Source organism: Daldinia decipiens, assembly GCF_022478715.1.
Source record: "Daldinia decipiens strain CBS 113046 unplaced genomic scaffold F4813scaffold_2, whole genome shotgun sequence".
Classification (NCBI taxonomy): Eukaryota; Fungi; Ascomycota; class Sordariomycetes; order Xylariales; family Hypoxylaceae; genus Daldinia; species Daldinia decipiens.
In genome coordinates, this window is record NW_026054545.1 from 1,559,189 (window position 1) to 1,577,693 (window position 18,505).

The 18,505-nt window shown below is 48.4% G+C and overlaps 7 protein-coding genes across 7 annotated transcripts; 4 read left to right on the forward strand and 3 right to left on the reverse strand.

The window, feature by feature from the left end:
* Window positions 1–555: 555 nt before the first annotated feature.
* F4813DRAFT_385158 (uncharacterized protein) lies at window positions 556–4,032 on the forward strand (the record flags this gene model as incomplete). Its single annotated transcript, XM_049246208.1, has 5 exons — window positions 556–639; window positions 695–983; window positions 2,367–2,642; window positions 2,714–3,342; window positions 3,469–4,032. 5 exons carry the CDS (start codon window positions 556–558, stop codon window positions 4,030–4,032), a joined length of 1,842 nt encoding a protein of 613 aa, XP_049104409.1.
* Window positions 4,033–4,071: 39 nt separating this feature from the next.
* On the forward strand, window positions 4,072–4,865 carry F4813DRAFT_385159 (uncharacterized protein; the record flags this gene model as incomplete). Its single annotated transcript, XM_049246209.1, has 4 exons — window positions 4,072–4,084; window positions 4,144–4,289; window positions 4,399–4,726; window positions 4,783–4,865. 4 exons carry the CDS (start codon window positions 4,072–4,074, stop codon window positions 4,863–4,865), a joined length of 570 nt encoding a protein of 189 aa, XP_049104410.1.
* Window positions 4,866–5,337: 472 nt separating this feature from the next.
* F4813DRAFT_344554 (alpha/beta-hydrolase) lies at window positions 5,338–8,213 on the reverse strand. The gene is made up of 6 exons (XM_049241673.1): window positions 7,732–8,213; window positions 7,582–7,661; window positions 7,431–7,526; window positions 7,077–7,372; window positions 6,095–7,014; window positions 5,338–6,044 (listed from the first exon to the last, which is right to left on the reverse strand). The coding sequence occupies exons 1-6, from the start codon at window positions 7,761–7,763 to the stop codon at window positions 5,549–5,551; spliced, it is 1,920 nt and encodes a 639-aa protein (XP_049104411.1). The 5' UTR covers window positions 7,764–8,213; the 3' UTR covers window positions 5,338–5,548.
* Window positions 8,211–9,617, forward strand: F4813DRAFT_344559 (cytochrome c oxidase assembly protein PET191-domain-containing protein). The gene is made up of 3 exons (XM_049241674.1): window positions 8,211–8,712; window positions 8,801–9,397; window positions 9,448–9,617. Exons 1-2 carry the CDS (start codon window positions 8,688–8,690, stop codon window positions 9,166–9,168), a joined length of 393 nt encoding a protein of 130 aa, XP_049104412.1. The 5' UTR covers window positions 8,211–8,687; the 3' UTR covers window positions 9,169–9,397; window positions 9,448–9,617.
* On the forward strand, window positions 9,603–11,895 carry F4813DRAFT_108508 (Metallo-dependent phosphatase). The gene is made up of 2 exons (XM_049238479.1): window positions 9,603–9,617; window positions 9,728–11,895. Exon 2 carries the CDS (start codon window positions 10,147–10,149, stop codon window positions 11,419–11,421), a length of 1,275 nt encoding a protein of 424 aa, XP_049104413.1. The 5' UTR covers window positions 9,603–9,617; window positions 9,728–10,146; the 3' UTR covers window positions 11,422–11,895.
* F4813DRAFT_397040 (transaldolase-like protein) lies at window positions 11,685–13,568 on the reverse strand (the record flags this gene model as incomplete). Its single annotated transcript, XM_049247903.1, has 5 exons — window positions 11,685–12,369; window positions 12,427–12,810; window positions 12,877–13,160; window positions 13,333–13,351; window positions 13,530–13,568. 5 exons carry the CDS (start codon window positions 13,566–13,568, stop codon window positions 12,133–12,135), a joined length of 963 nt encoding a protein of 320 aa, XP_049104414.1. The 3' UTR covers window positions 11,685–12,132.
* Window positions 13,569–15,163: 1,595 nt separating this feature from the next.
* F4813DRAFT_108705 (uncharacterized protein) lies at window positions 15,164–18,100 on the reverse strand. Its single transcript, XM_049238481.1, has one exon. It carries the CDS (start codon window positions 17,910–17,912, stop codon window positions 15,264–15,266), a length of 2,649 nt encoding a protein of 882 aa, XP_049104415.1. The 5' UTR covers window positions 17,913–18,100; the 3' UTR covers window positions 15,164–15,263.
* Window positions 18,101–18,505: the final 405 nt, after the last annotated feature.

Here is an 18,505-nt window from a genome sequence, read left to right on the forward strand (position 1 = left end):
GCATAAAATTGTATATGTCGATCCGTAGCCAAGCATGTTGGTTAACTATTATGCGTGCCTTTCTGCTTCCTTGAGGATAGTATGCTGATCTCGCTATTATCGTAGCAACTAGATAGATGACGATCATCAAATCTTAATAGGATAGCATAGCAAAGCTGAGTAGTTGAAATTCGGGAATATCTTCTAACTAGCAACATGGTTGAAACCAACATCGCAACGTCCCCCGCGTTACTAATTTGAGGTGCGGAGCCCGTTCATTGACATACCCAAGATGTATGATAGATTGTGTGCTTGTAATGAACATCTGGTAGATTCTATTCTTAGACTTACTTCTTGTAACCGACAGTGACGTACGCAACGGTTTGACTACGTATAAACTCCGAATATATTAGGTAGTTCTCATATATATATTCAATGAAATTCTCCAGAACTCATTTCCATAGCAAACTACTTGAAGTCATCACCCAGGAATTATTTGAACTCCTGGAATAAAAAAGCTTTCTAGTTTATTACATACTTGACAAGTTCACCATCAGAAACACCACGTTATACATCATGCAGTTCGGCTCACTTGCTACCCTTCTCGCGGTCTTCGCGGCTGCTACTACCGCCATGCCTGGTGTCTACCACAACGCCGAAGTAAGTTACAGAAAGCACTCTCCTATCCAATAACGATAGACTAACATTCCAATAGCGAGGGACGCAGATGGCACGCGATATGCCGACTGCGCCTGATGGCTATTTCCATGTTCGCGGCAACCTTCTCCAGAGCATTGGCGGCGACGGCCAGATTCTTGCCGAGAGAGAGATCGACGCCAGAGACGCGGAAGATCTGATAAAGACCGCAGAAGCAAAGAAAGCAAAACGCGAGCTGGGGATGTTGCCTGCCACTACTCCATTCAAGCGCGAGGCATGCTCCCTTAATCAATGTTCTGATAATGCCGACTGCTATCAATGGACCGATGATTCTTTCCTGCGGTGTAGTAGGTGCATCCTACAGCAGTATTGTATTTCGGGGTACGGGGAAAAATGATGTGTAGTAAACTGCTCGTGGAGGTGAGCCGTATGATCTGGGTATAGGGGATACGGAGGGTTGTTCATTATATTTTGTGTATTATATGAGTACCTACTCTCACTCGGTCGTTATACCAACCAATTCGTTATAGCATGGGGATATGTTTTCCAATATAGGTCTTTAGCACATGTAAAATTTCGTAGATACTATGGTAATTCAAGGGATATTACTTCGAATTTTGCCTCCAGTATCGACGTGGACACTTGACTCATTCAGATAATGAGCAATTTCTTTCTACTGACTGATACCAGTATTATTGGATATAGGGGTTAAGAGAAATCCTAGAATAGGGGCATCTCGGATCGGGGACTCTTCTCGTCGAATTATCTACTTTACCTTCATAAATGAGGCTAACTCTATGTTGATCCTAGGTAGTAACGGGGTCTTTCGTATATAGAGTCTCATTCAGGAGACCTAGCCAATCAGAAAGTATATGTAAAGTAGTCGGATAGGTGTAGTCTGTCTATGCGCCCGACGATATAAGGAATTCAAACCGCCAGAAAGTGAAACTCAAATCGGCTTCGCCGGAGACATACAACAACGTCACCGAGTAAGAACTGAGAACTCGTGATGCTAATTGTGTCGAACCATCATCTGGCACTTAGTAAGGTGAAGTTATTCCCACCGACATAGCCCGGATATCGCAATGGCTGCGTCGTCTCGACTTTAAGACTGCCGGTTGAGCAGGGCGAACGTCAACAAACCAACCCCAATATAGCCTCCGCGTAAAACCCTCTGGATATCTCGCATCCTCCCTTAACTAATCATGGATTCGTCTATAGCACTACTGCCGGCCTTCGCGAATCTGACGTCGTTGCTCGTCGTGTATGTTGAGTCCTTTCTCTGTGTCCCTTGTCCTGAGCGAGACGGGCATGTTATCTCGTCGCAAAAGAAAGCGATGTCTTCCTACTTAGTGACCTAGTGCTTCAGCTTCGTATGCACTTCCTGGCACAGCTGCTACGCTGAATGACAGAACTGTTATATTTAGCTACCTAGGTATCTGCTTGCCCTGAAAGTCTATCTGTGTTTACCGAGTAGCTAGTTGGGAACTTGACTTACATTACAGTTGGATCCGTTGAATCTTGCGGCTCGGGGGGCTCGTCACTCAAATGGAGCCAATTATACGAGTGGACAGCAAGGTGGGCAGCGAGGTGGGCAGCGTTCCGTCCCGGTTGTACCTACTGGCGAGCACATCAAGTTCGGGGATTCTCGCCTAAATGTCGCGGTTAAAAGCTCGGACTTGAACAAATATGACGCGCTTGACCGGTTCATCACGAACTTTGATGTGGAGCGTCGGGCCAGCCTCGCGAGTGCGATGGGCGGGCGGCGCAAGAACCAAGATGGTGGCAGTTCTGGAAATCTAGCGAGGGCGAACCAGAGCCAGGGCCCGAGCCTACCGACATTGGCAAGCCGCCGGATTCATGGCTCGACACAGACATCCAGACCGGTCTAAGCAGCGCCCAGGTGGAGGAGCATCGGAGACGATACAACTGGAACGAGCTGGTGGCTGAAAAGGAAAACATGTTCGCCAAGGTGCTCAGTTACTTCCAAGGACCCATCCTTTATGGTGAGCAAGCTCGTCGCCTGTGCCGCCGCTCGTATGGGTATTCTGGAATATGAACTTACTAGTTGCTCTAGTTATGGAACTTGCGGCTTTACTAGCCGTGGGCCTTGGCGACTGGATTGACTTTGGCGTCATCATCGGCATTCTCTGCCTTAACGCTTTCGTTGGCTTTTATCAGGAAAAACAAGCGGCTGACGTGGTGGCGAGCTTGAAGGGCGACATTGCCATGAAAGCGACTGTTATACGTGACGGCAAGGATCAAGAGATGAATAACGAAGAAGACGACGATGAATCGATTCACTACGGCGAGCTCCTCGTCGCCTGCGATCAGTCAGCCATTACCGGCGAATCCCTCGCCGTCGACAAATACATGGGCGATATCTTGTACTATACAACCGGATGCAAGCGAGGAAAAGCATTTGCTATCATGACCACGTCTGCCAAGTACTCATTTGTCGGACGGACCGCAGCTCTAGTCCAAGGAGCCAAAGACCAAGGCCACTTCAAGGCTGTCATGGACAGCATTGGAACGTCGCTATTGGTGCTTGTTATGTTTTGGATCCTCGTCGCCTGGATCGGGGGCTTCCTCCACCACCTACAAATTGCCACGCCCGATATCCAAAATCTATTGCATTACACCTTGGTGCTGCTCATCATTGGAGTCCCCGTCGGTCTTCCAGTGGTCACGACAACAACGCTTGCGGTGGGCGCGGCCTATCTAGCGAATTAGAAAGCGATCGTCCAGAAGCTTACGGCTATCGAGTCTTTAGCCGTATGCTATTCGTAGATCCTCTATAGAAGATAGACAGTTTACTAAACGTGATATCAGGGTGTAAACGTGCTCTGCTCCGACAAGACCGGCACCTTGACAGCCAACAAGCTCAGCATTCGCGAGCCGTTCGTCGCCGAAGGACAAGATGTGAACTGGATGATGGCCGCCGCAGCGCTAGCGAGCTCGCACAACATCGCCTCGCTCGACCCCATCGACAAGGTAACAATCACGACGCTCAAGCGCTACCCCAAAGCCCGCGAGATCCTGCGCGAGGGCTGGGTAACAGACAAACTCACGCCCTTCGACCCGGTCTCCAAGCGCATCACCACCGAGTGCCGCCTCGGCAACGACCGGTTCGTCTGCGCCAAGGGGGGGCCCCGCACCATCGTCACCATCGCCGACGTCAGCGACGAGGTGTGCGCCATGTACAACCAGAAAGCGCGCGAGTTCGCCGCGCGGGGCTTCAGGTCGCTGGGCGTCGCGTGCAAGATGCTGAGGCTCGGCACCAAGGTGTATAACTCGGAGAAGCTTATACATAGCGGCTTGACGGGGACTGTGCAGCATGATCTTGTGCAGCGCGCGGATGGGTTTGCCGAGGTCTTCCCCGAGCACAAGTATTAGGTTGTTGAGATGTTGCAGCAGCGCGGCTCGCTGACGGCGATGACGGGGGATGGTAGGTTTTGCTTGTGCTAGTAGCCCCTTTTCCGGGCCCTGATACTAAACCCGTCGTAGGTGTGAACGATGCGCCATCCTTGAAGAAGGCCGATGATGGAATTGCCGTTGAGGGATCGTCCGAGGCTGCTCAGGCGGCAGCTGATACCGTCTTCCTGGCTCCGGGTCTCAGTACTATTATCCTGTCGATCAAGACTTCTCGCCAGGTATGTGCCGGGGGCGTAGTGCAGAACTCCAGCTCGATACAGGAGGGCTCTGTTCCTATAAGTTGCGCTGACAGAGAACTGGCTCATCTTCGTGACCCGCGGCGGCCAGACCTGTCTCTCGTGGCAGCTCGTCGGCGCTATCCTCGGCGTCGACGCCCTCGCCACTATATTCACCCTCTTCGGCTGGCTGTCCGGCAGAGGCGGCGGCGTAATAGAGACCACACCGCACACCTCGTTTGCCAACTCCCACAACGGCTGGACTGACATCGCGACCGTGGTCGTCATCTGGGCATACTCCATCGGCGTGCTTATATTCATTGCCATCGTGTATCTCGCGCTCAACAGCTTCTCGTGGATCAACAACCTCGGGCGCAAGGACCGCAACAAAAAGGATACGCAGATCGAGGACATCATCGGTCATATCAATAAGCTTGCCAGTAAGTTGGAGTATGTACTTTGCTGTAGATTAAGGCTAACCGAACCCCCCTCCCAGTTGAGCATGAGCTGGACCCCAAGACTGGCCGCGACAAGTACCTCATCGTGGAGAAGGAGGCTGCCGATGAAGAAGATATATGATCGTAGTTGCGCGACAATAATGAACACGGGTTTAATTCTGCGCTGTTTCGTTCTTATGCGCGTAGTATATAAGGATATATTTAATCCTCTCTCCATAAATATTTGAGAGGGGAACGGGAAGTTTAGGATGACATGCCCTCCCAATGTGTGTACCGTCATATTCTAAATAGGAAACGAAGGGTATTGTATTTAGAGATGTAGTTGCCATAGCTACCTATGCTAATATGCCTCATAGGCCATAGGCCTTAAACTTGTATGCGAAGAAAAAGGGGTTTAGCTGGCGTCCCACCCGCCTTTCCTCATACCGGTAGATGCTTTGCCCTATGAAAAGTCTTCCTAGGTTAGGTACTTACCTAGGTAGCTATGTCGTTTAAATCAGCAATACTATAAAGTATCTTCAAAGAAGGAAAAGTGGCATCGCAGCGAATGATGCATAGTAAAATGAAGATATAAAGTATGCATATATCCATAGCTATACACAAACCCCCAAACCCCCAAACCCCCAAACCCTTCGAGACTCGTTGCGCAAGTCCCCGTGTCTGCGAACCCCCTGACAAATGCAATAGCCAAAACTTAGGTTGGTAAAATATGCTAAAATGGGTACCCTTTTTCCTTTTATGAAAACGCCAATCTATCCGCGCGCCCAAGTCATGTATACCGAGATCCAGTCGCATATATATAAGTTATCGACTGTCTAATCGAGAAAACCTCCGCCCCTCGTCGCTGCTGCTACCTATAATGGGTTTCGCAGCGCCAATTTTGATGCCGCGTCCCTCTTTCATCGAACCCTCCAAGCTGAGATTGCTGGCAGCACTATTACGTCGGCGATTCCGCTTGTTGTTCTGAGCTGAGGGACTAGGCGTTGCGGGGGTAGGTAGATCTCCCACGCCGTCGTAACCGCCGGACGAGTTAGGCCTATCGGGCGAAGTCAAGGGCGGCGCATTTTCATTGATCGTGGCGATAGGGTTAGGATGAATGTGAAGACTAGGAGTTGCGGCGTTGATAGGTTCCGCCGCTTCTAGAGTAAAATCGGAATTATTCGCGGGATCTTCACGCGCCTCGTGTTGTACACTCAATAGAGATTCTCCGTTGACCTGATATCCATTGGACCCAGAAGCCCCATCGGATTCGAACGCGTCGCTGCTACGATGTGTGCTAACACCATTTAGCTTTCCATTTCTAGTATTGGTAAGAACAAGATATAAACATCAACACTTCGAGAAACTCACTGCCTAAAGGTATTAGAGGCTGTCAGACTGGCGCTGCGCGCTCGTTGGTAGCTTTCAAACTCTTCTAGCGAATGTTCTGCACCCTTGAAATTTTCCAAGGCATCAAATACGTGTTGAAAGACTTGAATGTCAACATCGCGAGCCCAGAGAAAGTCAAGGTGTTCATAATGGGGAATTTCAGTTGCTACAGTCCTATTAGGTAACTCTCGCATCATAACCTCGATGTCAACTAGAGAGTCGCTCCCTCCATAGACCAAGACAATGGGAGTCTTAATATTGCGGGTTGGATACTTGGCGACCTTCGTGTATTTGCTCGACGTGTTGATAGATAGAGGTGTTTGCACATCGTCGTCGTACATTTGGAATGACCGATTGCGAATAATCTGGAACCAATGGACGACCGACTTCGTGCTGGTAAACGAATACAGATGTGGATAAGCCGCGAGCTTCTGGCTAACCGAGATGTTTTTGGTCTTCCAGCCGAACAGGAAAGACAAGCCCATATCAATGACTTTCATAAACAGAGGTGGGTACAGTATAGACTGCCACATCGTAGCAGATGAGAGAATAGAACGTCGACCAAAGAGGAGAAAGAGGACCTGGGGCGAGGCTTTGATGAGAGCATCGACGATGCCATTATTCAAACCAGCAGGTGACATGGCCGGTGCCAATGCTATGAATACATTGACCTGCTCATTCAATTTAGGGTGCACCGCTAAGCTAGCAAACGCTTGCGCGGTGCCCTGGGAGAAGCCAATGTAGGATAAGGACTGCTGCTTTGTGTTCTCTAGGATGTAGTTGATCGAGTCTGGGATATCGTGAAAAGCGAACTCGTCGATTGAAAAGTTCCAAAACTCGGGCGTAGTAGGGGGGTAGTTGATCGACTTTTTAGAGTACTTGTTCCCACGGTTGTTACCCAGCTAATATCCCACAGTTAGTATGTACAATCTCAATCCTGTTGTAGAGACACCACTGAACGTACCCAAACGTCGAAACCTCTTTCCACTAACACAAAGGGTAGAGACCTCTGAGCGTCGGTGAGGCAAACCCAAACTTCGCTATTCATGAGGAGACCATGGTGAAGATAAACGACGCGCTTCTTTAGACTGGCGGGCCCGTCGTTGACTTTCATGTCTTCCTCACCTTTCCTCCACGCAAGGCGATGTATTCCAAGTAGGTATCCATCTTTTGTTTGTAGCACATGTTCCTCGGCTGTGTAGCCATACATGGCACAGAGATCAACGAAATCGGAGGCATTTCGAACCGAGGTCGAGATGGCTGAATGCAATGTGTTAGTGTGGAAGAGTGGCAAGGGGGAGGTAGAAGCAAGTCGTACATTTCCTTCTCTGTTCGGCCCTTTTCTGCGCCGGTGAAGTCAACCTGTTAAACAGCCGTCGCGAGGCTCGGTAGAGAAGGTTCAACAATGAGGATGCTGTATTTATGATATTAGTATAGGAGAAGTAATAGACAGAATGGTATCTACATACGTAACGCGAGCGTTAACACTCGAATAAGGGCCTCGAGCCCGATGAGAAAGAAGGAGCCCACGAGGGCAAAGTATTCGACGCTATTACGTGTGTTAATATCAACAAAGATACTTGTCTTCTTACTAGGTGGTATATAGAGACACTACTAACATGTCCAATCGACCAAGGAATGGTAAGGGCATTTTGGATTTGATATGTTCGGTATAACACCACTTAGCTCAGTACCTAAGGGATAGAAGACGTTCAATGCCAGTTTAGCGCTGCGCTATCGCAATAAGCTGTTCATTTTCCTTCTGTCTAGCTAAGTTTCCATCCAGAGTATTGCCTCTAAGAGTGAGGAATTGGATTGGTCGATGATATGGAAAGAAATAGCTGTCGCGGTGTAGGTAGGTCTTTGGTGATGTCACATGCGAATGGAATTGCAGCAAGCCAAGCTCAAGAAAGACGGACAATCGGTGTTTGAGCGATACCCATGACGGTTAGTATCTATAAGGAGAAATGGATGGTAAATGGTAAATTGAAGTCAAGGTTAAGACTTTGGAATAAAAATAAATATTAGAATAAATATTAGAATAAATATTGGAATAAATATTGGAATTCTTGCACTAGATTTTAAACTTTGAGAAGGCATAATATTGAAATCATAGGTAATTAAGGTTCTTCATTTTATTTCAATGGCAATGGAGCTCCTTCCCCTACGGTGTACTAGGTACATTGCATAGAGTCTCCCTGTCTCCCTGTCTCCCCACTAATGATAACTTAAATTGGTTGGATAGTTGACCTGGATAGCGGAAAAAGGAAAGAATGAACTCTGCCAACAACATGCCAGCAAAGCTACCTAGGTACATAGTATGTACATACAAAGCTACCCCTGCATTAAAGAAAGTTGCATATGCTAACATGCTTACCTAGGTACCTAAGTACCTAGTGTATGTACATAACTCCGGGCGGTCATCCACCAATCGATGTTATTGCATTTCTTTAAGCTCGGACCAACTAACCTTTCGCAACTTTCGCGATAGAAACCATCTGATCCGATCTGATGTGAACTGGTGGAAATTGATTCCTCTACAGCTTCGCTCGCAGATCCCCCACATCTGGTCAATATGCCAAGCTCATGTAAAGAAATAAGTATGTATGCGTGGACCTACTCATAGCGCCACTATGCCTCTCATCCTCTCATCCTGTATGGACTCTGCTGACGGCCCACCGACCACAGGAGCCGCACTGGCGGAATGCCTGCAAGAGTCGGATTGCGTGATGGTACAGCGTCATACCGCAGCCGAATGTCTGCGCTCACCGCTATCCGAGACCCTCCCGACAAAGTGCCAACAGCTGAAGAAGGGCTTTGGCGAGTGTAGGAGGGGCATGATCGATATGCGCAAGCGGTTCCGCGGGAATCAACCCATCACCTTCAAGAGCCTCGAAACGACCGAGCAGTCGGGAGAGGGATACCAGCTTTATGCCGGAAGATCCGCTTTCGCCGGCTCCGTCCGTAAAACCGACGGGAACGAGCCTGAGCCTAAGGACTGGAGGGAATTGGAGAATGAAAAGTACCGAAAAGAACAGGAGTCGCAAAAGAAATAAAATAATATATACCATACAAAAGATTGGGCGGATATGTCGCAGCAAGCATCGGACGGCGTTGGGGTTGGATTAGTATGTCTTGAGGTGTCAAAACCGGGTGTTTATATCTTCAGGTGTGGCTTGCAACGGGTCAACTCTGCTCAGACGGCAAAATTCACATCTGAATCAAACCCTAAGTCTATCTTCGGTCTCTGGGTATACTGGTTCCACTGACATGGGCAAATACTCAGTTAGTATTGATCTTGAGGCTTGAGCACGGTCTTTTTTAACATCTCACATATATCACGTATTCACACGACACTACATATACCTGTCTGCTCTATGTATAATTATATACATGTACATACCAGATATACCCAAGCTGCTAGGTTAGTCATAAGACCGAGATGACTTAGTCAGCCGTACGCTTCTAATAGTACATACCTACCTAACCTACATACCTAACCTAGGTATGTACCTATGTATCAAGCGACATCGAAATCGCTTAAAATCATCACATGTGTAATTACCTAAGCGTCACACCCCTTTGCAATGAGACTGATGAGACTAATGAGACAAGGATCTACTAGATCGGTCTTGGCAAAGATTCAAGACTCCATACCGAAATTTCATCTCTATGGCTTCCGAGGTCATTTCGCCCCTTCACGTTGCGTAACGTCGTACATTGTGTGAGACATTGTATAACAATACGTGTAACAACTTCAGAACTTCCACGGTCTCTTAGCTGTGGTCGTTATATAAGTCTTGCCTTGCCTTGTCTTGTCTTGTCTTGTCTTGTCAATCAGTAGACTCATCCCGAAGCCGTCTATGTAGAATTGAATGTCTAACAGGTTATTTGCTACGTACCCGTATTAGGTATTAGGCTTCGTATCCGCATGGACGTGAATTATACATTCGTGAACCTTCAGGTACTTAGCCGTCTATTCAACGACGTCAACACACGTCCCGATCTACGTACGTAGTGCTACTAAACCCTCAATGGGTCGTCCAGAGCCGCTACCGTCCCGGCCGCAGCGTCGACGTATAACTACCGCGAGCACCATCTTTACAATATTACTCATAACGCTATTATGCTTCACGCGTTATAGCCAACAACTACTGCCCATAGTGCCAGCAATAATGACGCAAGACGCCCAATCTCAATCTCAATCTCAACCTCACCCTCACCCTCACCCTTCCTTCACGAAGCCAACTCTCCTCGCCTCCTTACCTCCCTCCGCCCTACCCAAACCCCATGCCGGCCTCGACTCGCCTCGCCTGATCATGATCGGTGACGTGCACGGGCAGCTCGACGCACTGGATGCGTTGCTCACCAAAGTTGGGTACTCGCGCGCGCGAGGCGACACGGTCGTCTTCACGGGGGACATGGTGAACAAGGGCCCAGACAGCGGGGGCGTAGTCGACCGCGCCGTCGAGATGGGCGCGTACAGCGTGCGCGGCAACCACGAAGACCGCGTGTTGCGGGCCTGGGCTGAAATGCAGGCCGATGCAAACACAGATACAGATACGGATACGGACACGGACATAGACGAAGAAGCGGGAGGGGACGCCGAGGCAGAAGGGAAGAAAAGGAAGAAGAACCACGGGCATAAGCACAAGCATAAGAGTAAGAAGGGAGACCGCAAAACGGCAAAGAGCCTCACGTCCGCCCAGCGCTCCTGGCTCGCCGCGCGGCCCGTCATCCTGCGCGTTGGCGCCATATCTCCGTATTACGGGGACGTGGTGGTTGTGCACGGGGGTCTGGTCCCCGGCATAGCGCTCGAGAAGCAAGACCCGCAGGTAGTCATGAACATACGAACCCTCATTACGCCTTCCTCTTCCTCTTCCTCTACCGAATCCCTCCTCGATCCATCTATCGCCTCCTCTTCACACCCACACCTAAAGCCGAGCGAAGGCCGCGAAGGACACCCTTGGTCCAAGGTGTGGAACACGCTGGAGAAAGAGAAGCGCAAGAAGGGACGCCACGGGACGCCGACAACAACCGTAATCTACGGCCACGACGCCAAGACCGGCCTCAGCATACGGCGGTACGCGTTCGGACTGGACAGTAATTGTGCGCGAGGCGGGGAGCTAACAGCGCTTGTATTCGAGCCGACTTCCCCTTCCACCACCGACTCCGACTCCGACTCCCCAGACAGCAGCAACGACAGCAACAACGGCGAAAATACAGAAATAACAGCGTCCGAAAAGCTCGAGCAGACCAAACACGGCATAGCGCACCGAATCGTCAGCGTAGCCTGTCGACCACGTTAGTAAACTTGACGTAATAATACACCGGAACGAGGACCAGGGCGAGGAAGAAGCCTAGGGTAAGCAGGATGAGGAGGAGCAGGCCGACAATGGTGAAGAGGAAGGCGAATAGAGAGGCCCAGAAAGCCATGGATAGAAAACCCATTGCGTCTGTGGTTGGCTGGGCTTGGATTGGATCCTTAGATCGGTAACGTTTATTTATCAGGGTTATTTGGCTAGAGAGATAACGATGGTAATGGTGTGCAGTGGACAGTGGGCGGTGGTATGATCTTGTTGGGAGATCATAGGCATCTAACCCGACGTATCTGCATATTCATAATGCATGGCGGGGGCGTTTCTGCGTTTGTGTACCAGTAATACCAATTTTCATATATCCTACTACCTAAGGCAGGTTATCCGATACCAATACAGTACCTAATAAAGAGATATTTCGACTCGTCACATTTTGCGTGGTATTCCATACGACATCGAAGATTGAATAATAATAATAAAAGCATTGGTTAAACCCTTTAAATTTTGGTTTTCGACTATGGACATCATAGTAGAAACCTGCCGGTCTTATATTCGCCAAGCAGATCCCTTACAACTGAACTTGTTATTACCCCGGAAGCAAAAGAGGCCAAATTCATTATGCATTCTAGAAACTCCTAAACAACCCATTTCTCAGTGCACAATTGTCCTGTGCCCCTTTTTTTTGCTTGTAGGCGTCGTGGTTTACGCCGAGATCTTGTTCTTGATGATGTCCTTGAGGGTGTCGGCGTCGGCGGCGAACTTGCTAATACCCTCACGTAGCTTCTCGACAGCCATTTGCTCCTCGTTGAAGTCGAATCGGAAGAGCGATTCATCGTTGATGTAGGTCTTCTTAGTGATGTCGAGTGCCGCGGCGCCAGAGGCGTCGAGCTTCTTGGGGACGGCAGCGGACGAGTTCAGGAGCTCTTCGAGCAGGTTAGGCTATAGAGATGTTAGAGTTGCCATATTTAGGTGTATGATTAAAAGGTGGTCACTTACAGAGATGGTCAAGTAATCACAGCCAGCAAGCTCAGTGATCTCGCCAGTGTTTCGGAAAGATGCACCCATAACAATAGTCTTGTAGCCGAACTTCTTGTAGTAGTTGTAGATAGCCTGGACGGACTTGACACCGGGGTCCTCCTCCTTGGTGTACTCCTTCTTCGTCGCGGCCTTGTACCAGTCAAGGATGCGGCCGACGAAGGGGGAAATTAGGAAAGCGCCAGCCTCAGCAGCGGCAATAGCCTGGACGAGCGAGAACATGAGGGTCAGGTTGCAGTTAATGCCGTGGTCGCGCTGTAGGATCTCGGCAGCTTTGATACCCTCCCATGTCGACGCAACCTTGATCAGAATGCGGTCCTTGGGGATACCTTGCTCCTTGTATAGCTATATAATACGTATTAGTATAATTATCCAATGGTCATTGTTCATTAGCGTATATTAGTGACATGCCTCGATAATGTGTAAGGCTTTCTCAACCGAAGCCTTGGTGTCGAAGGAGAAGCGGGCGTCGACCTCGGTCGAGACCTTGCCGGGGATGATCTTCAGGATTTCTTTGCCGAACTCAACCAGGAGTCGGTCAAGAGCAGCATCGACTTGGCTGTCGATATCACCACCCTTTCCCTTGGCGTACTCTACAGCAGCGTCGATCAATTTGGCGTATTCGGCCTTCTTAGACGCGGCGAGGATGAGAGAGGGGTTTGTGGTAGCATCTTGCGGCTTGTACTTTCCGATAGCTGAAAGTTGTTGTTAGTATTGCTATGAGGAGGACAATGCTATACCGGTCTGATCCGCTCGCTATTGTCGCGAGTTGGGTTTGGGATGCGGGATATACTAACTTGCAAAGTCACCTAATACGTCAGTTAGCGCCACCGCGTCTTTATTAGAGGTAGAATTGGTGTAGCTTACCAGAGTCGCAGACGACGACCTAATTGACGAAAGCATATACAAGTTAGCCAATTGCTAGCTATGAAGCGAGAAAACGCGAGATTTGTGTGCCGCGCTCACGGAGCCAGTACTGCAGATGAGCTAGGAGATCCTCCATCTCGAACAATAAAAGCTCACGATGGAGGGGTAGAGTTGATTGAGGGGTAAACTGGACTTACCGTGCCGGTGCTCTTCAACTGGTCGAGTGAGTTAGACATTTTGTATTAGTGTTACTAGGAACTCCGGATCAAGATGTATACGACGAAGCGATCGTATTGTGAGTAACGCAAGACGAGTCGGTTACAGATGTAGTTGTAGTGTTGTTTGAAGATGGGACAATAGGTTCAATTATTGTTGGGGGCAAGTCGGGATATCTCTATTACTTTATGTACGAAGTACCATTATTATTATTATTATTTGCCCGTGATGGCGATGGTGGGGCATTATCAATGGGACAAGCGTCATATGTCCACAGTACTATGCACTACCTACCATGTAAGCTAGATGTATACTAGTTTGCATGTAGCCGTCCGTACCCCAAAAAAAGAAAATTTATCAAAGCACCTGATTTTCTGTCGTGGACTTTTCTTTCCTCTTCGACACGTTCGACCTAGGTTAAGCTCTTTCTTACTTCCGTTAGGTATGTAGGTACCTACCTAAAACCCTCCGGCCACTCCGGCCGCTCCATTTCGGCCGATCCATCCAATAGGTTGCGCTCGCCTTACCGTCAGCCACCAACCCACTTATACCTACGTCTTAAAACAACAAGGTGGCGTTGTACATAGTCTATCCATACATCTGATATTGTAAGTATTGTAAATTATAATTAAACCTACCTTGGCTAAAGTTGACTGCGTAGTAGAATTTACAGTTATTAGAATGTATTGTTAAGCAAATATTAGATAGCCGAACTCTTCCTGACTAAACAACCGCCTTTAATCGCTTGCCGATGGTATTTAGTCCTTAGTCCTTAGTCCTTTGGTAGTCCCTCGCCGATAATAACAAGTACCGACCTACAATAAGTCTACCCGCATACGGAACGTCTAAGTTACGTAGGTATTACTGTGAGCCTCAGATAGTCTCATACATTAGCGAGGGCCCTTACTCAGCCAACTATATGGACATATCGACGTCGTTGCCTCCTCCACGTGGGGTCTTGATCCGGCTATTGGGAAGTCCCACATCCTCAGCGTTTTGCTTCTCTCCGCCAAGACAGACTTCACGACAAATAGTGCTTCATATACGTTGGAGGTCGCTTTAGCCTTTAACCTGTCGATCCTATTGGTTCTATGGTAATTTTTCTTTGTTGCCAGTGTTGCTTTCGCATACAAACCCAATCAATAATGCGTTGTATATCTTCACTTACTATATGTATAATGCTTAAGAGCAGTTTCTTAAACCTGTTGTCTCGTAAATTGACGGATGTACTGCCAGGTCCTTGGCAAGGGGATTATTTTTCCCGTTCACTTTATAATATGACCGATCTTCGGCGCTCGCCGTTTCTTATATGCCTCATGTATAAATAGCCAAATGAGAAGTAAAAATTTTCTAAGTCATCGCAAATGACTACGAAAAATGTTGAGTAGCATAAGTGCTTAACTACCCGATCTATTAAATGTTTAGACAGGCATAGAACCAGCTCGAATTGAGACCTGATACTGGTAAGTGGGACAAAGCATTTGAAAAACAATTTGCATTTGTTATTCCTAAGCATAAGATGTGATTTTTAGGACCTTATATCTATACGCTCGTGATGCTTTTACTTGGCTATAGACTACACGTGCTATTTTGCTTCATATTCTACGATGTAGCTTTTTGTCTTCCCCATGCCATGCAAATATGCTGAAGAAACCCGAGACTGGCTGAAGAAAACCAGCCTAACCCAAGACAAAAAAGGGGCAAGGTGGTATTATTTAATCCTCGGTAATATCACCATACTCCCACATACCTAAGCGGTCTGCCTTGGCCTGGGACTCCACTTCGCGTAGTTTCTTCAGTACTTCCTCAGAAGCGCGTCCGCGCTCCCATGCCTTCAGCTTCTTGGGTACAAGCGCGTGACCATTTGCCACAACGTCCTTGTTAATAGAGTCTGTAAAGGTGCTGCTCGGCTTCTTCTCGTCGAACAGAGTGATATAACTCAAACCTTCCTTCTGATCCACGAAGTCGAAGCTGGCCACTAATTTTCGTCCATCAGTGACCTCGGCAATGTAATTTAGCGCGTCATTGAAGTAGTCGGGGGCAGTAGGCAGCTGGATGAACGAGAGTGCGGCGTCAGTAGCTTGCGCCTTGAGTTTCTGCGTCGTGAACTGCGGTTGGTCCAGTGCTCGGAGGTTAGACCAGGGGATCTTTTCGCTGTTGCCATAATCTATATAGACGACTTCGGCAACCTTAGCAGCCCTATCATTCGACCGCACTCGTGCACGGTACCATTGACCATCAGCTGTAAACTTAGCCGCCACGAATTCGCCGGTCTTGGGGGGATTAGCAAGGGGCCTATTGTTCTTGGGGTCAATGTGGAACTTTTTGAACTCGCTCATTAGAATTTCTAGAGCGGAAGTTCCCTTCCCAACCTCCTGAATCTTGATTCTCCCGTTGGCATCAATGTTGGTGACGACTATCTCTCGGTAATCGGAAGCTTGTTTATCCGTGGGCACAGCGTCATTTGAAGCTTCTACATTAGTAGTCTCTTCTTCAACATCTTCGTCTTGTGACGGATCCCAGTCCTGCCAGATGCCTTTACGGCCTTCCTTTGCACGCTTTTCGGCAGCTAGAAGCTCGGTAGCATTGCCGGCTTTCTCTGCTGAGTATTTATGGACAGACGCAAGGCCCTCCTCTACTAACACCTTGGCAAAACTCTCGCGGTTAAGGTAGAGGTCGCCAATGAATCCACCAACTTTGTCAATATCGTGAATATCGATTTCGCAGTCACGCTGGTTACACCGGCGGTTGGCAAGATCTAACGCCTCCTGCCCAAAGGGCTCACCCTTTTCTTGAGGTAAACGAGGTGCTCGAGGAGCACGAACGCCAGCAAGCACCATAGTGAGCTTGACTCCTTCTCGAGGAACGATAATGGTGAATCTTGAGCCAGCTTTGCAGAAATCGACTATCGCGGGTACCTTCTTTTGACGTTGAAGAGTTGAAAGCTGAATCTTGGCTTTCTGGACAGACTCTGAAACATCGACGTACGTCTTAGCTTTTGATGCCTTTCCAGACCACATACCCTTCTTCTCTTCTTTCGCCTTTTCTTGAGCCGCAAGCAACTCATCGTAGTTCGGGGCTCTATCGGTGTCATCCTTACGATGTCGAATCACGGAACACCAACCATCTTGAACTAGTTGAAGGTTGATATTCTTGCCTTTCTCAGTGACAGTAGCTACATCACGTGCCTCGAAATCGTCGCTAGCAGGTCGATGTCCGTCGATAGATACTTTTATGTGTTTACCAATTAATTTCTTTCGAAGGTATTCCTTTGCCTCGTCTCTGAAAGGGGCTTCGGAAGGCTCGTTAGCCCTGGGGCCCCGAACACTGCTAAGATTGATTCGCTTCTCGGCACCGTTCTTAGTACGAACAAATATCGCGTCCGCTCCTTGGATTTTCGAGACAATCATATCGGATGAGCTACCACCCTCGGCCTTGGCTACGTGGTCCTTGTGGAGACGTAATTTGGCCGCCTGAGCCTTCTTCTCGGCCGCTCTCAATGCTGCCATCTTTGGACCGAGTAAGGTAGAGTGGAAGTCGTTGCATCTTGCAAGTCCATCGGCAAGCAAGAATTCCGCGATACTACCACGAGGGTGCAAGACGGAGGCAATGAGTTGTCCTTGCGGGCTGGTACCAACTATTTCGACCTTGACATCACGCTGAAGAAGTCTTTGTTCGACGTATTGTCGCGCTTCGTTTCCGAACTCCTCCGCGGGTTGAGTCTGGCCAGTCGACTGGTTAACTCTCTCTGTAGAGGGTGCGCGGATACCGGCAACAAGAGCCATAACCTGCAGGTGCTTCTTGTCGGACAACTTTAGGCGCACAAGCAGACGATCACCGCTTAGAACGCGTTCAACAACACCGTCGATACTTTTACTCTTCCATTCGTCGATATCAAGACCGTTTATATCATTTTGGACTTCGATAATTCCACCAATGCCTTCCCAAAGCCCCTTTCCCTCAGCCTTAGCTTCTGCTTCTAGGGAACGAAGAGTTTCAAGTCGTTGCAGAACTTCTTCAGACTCTTCTTTACGGCCTGCATCTTCTCTGACCTTAAGCCAGCCAGCTTGGACCAATTCGTCCGGAAATTTGGTCCCCTCTTTGAGCTGGGCAACACCGTATTCTCTTCCAGATGTAGGGATGGTATAGAGAATGGAACATTGAACAACCTTGCCAACGACTAGCTTCCTCAGGTAATCCCGGGACTGGAAGGCGAAGGGTTCGTCGCCATCTCTCTTGAGATGCGGGCCGGTAACGAAGGCTAAGGAAAAAACACGCTCCGCATTCGGGTTACTCTGGCTGGTTAGCACTAGAGTGTCGCCGCTTAGGACCGATTTCACGTTAGCAAAGAATTGTTTCGCCATTTTGCTAGCGAGGAGACGGTTGAGTTAATGAATGATGAGGATGAGAGGGAAGGGAATCCGGGGAATTCCTGCAATCTGTCTAAATAGTCAGTAAATAGTTGAATACTGGTATTGGTAAGTCTCTTGGTAGCGTGCGTTGTAGAGATCTCGAAGACAAAACTAGTTGTGTGGATATAAAAGGGTGAAGAAACATGACGATATATATAATATAATATTACATATCCTGGTCTAGAGTGGCTAAGGGGTTATGAGCTCCCAGTTATAGCTCTCTATAAAGCCACATAGTTGTATTGCCAATCATCATGTGGAGTTGCAGGTTTGTATAACATTTCGTATGATGTATAAGGCCAACGTCTCTTCCGGGATATTTACACATTTATAATGAGTTGCGAACATCCATAGCCGTCGACGAAACTAAGTGACAACTTGTAGGGAAGAAGATAGTAACCCGATATCGTGACAAGTGGCATCTCACTAAGACTTTGGTTGACCACGTGTTTGAAGTTACATGTTCATGCATGCTGGCAACTGTCATAACTGGGAGTGAAACGGGAAAGGGCATAAAGATCTAAGATTGTACACTGCTCGGCTAG

Coding starts and splice junctions, on each gene's coding strand:
- F4813DRAFT_344559 (XM_049241674.1), top strand. CDS start 8,688: ATGCCAAGCTCATGTAAAGAAATAA. Junction 8,713..8,800: donor AAGCTCATGTAAAGAAATAA/GTATGTATGCGT, acceptor CACCGACCACAG/GAGCCGCACTGGCGGAATGC.
- F4813DRAFT_344554 (XM_049241673.1), bottom strand. CDS start 7,763: ATGCCCTTACCATTCCTTGGTCGATTGGACAT. Junction 7,527..7,581: donor AGTGTTAACGCTCGCGTTAC/GTATGTAGATAC, acceptor TCATAAATACAG/CATCCTCATTGTTGAACCTT. Junction 7,015..7,076: donor AAAGAGGTTTCGACGTTTGG/GTACGTTCAGTG, acceptor GTGGGATATTAG/CTGGGTAACAACCGTGGGAA.
- F4813DRAFT_108705 (XM_049238481.1), bottom strand. CDS start 17,912: ATGGCGAAACAATTCTTTGCTAACGTGAAATCGGTCCTAAGCGGCGAC.
- F4813DRAFT_108508 (XM_049238479.1), top strand. CDS start 10,147: ATGGGTCGTCCAGAGCCGCTACCGTCCCGGCCGCAGCGTCGACGTATA.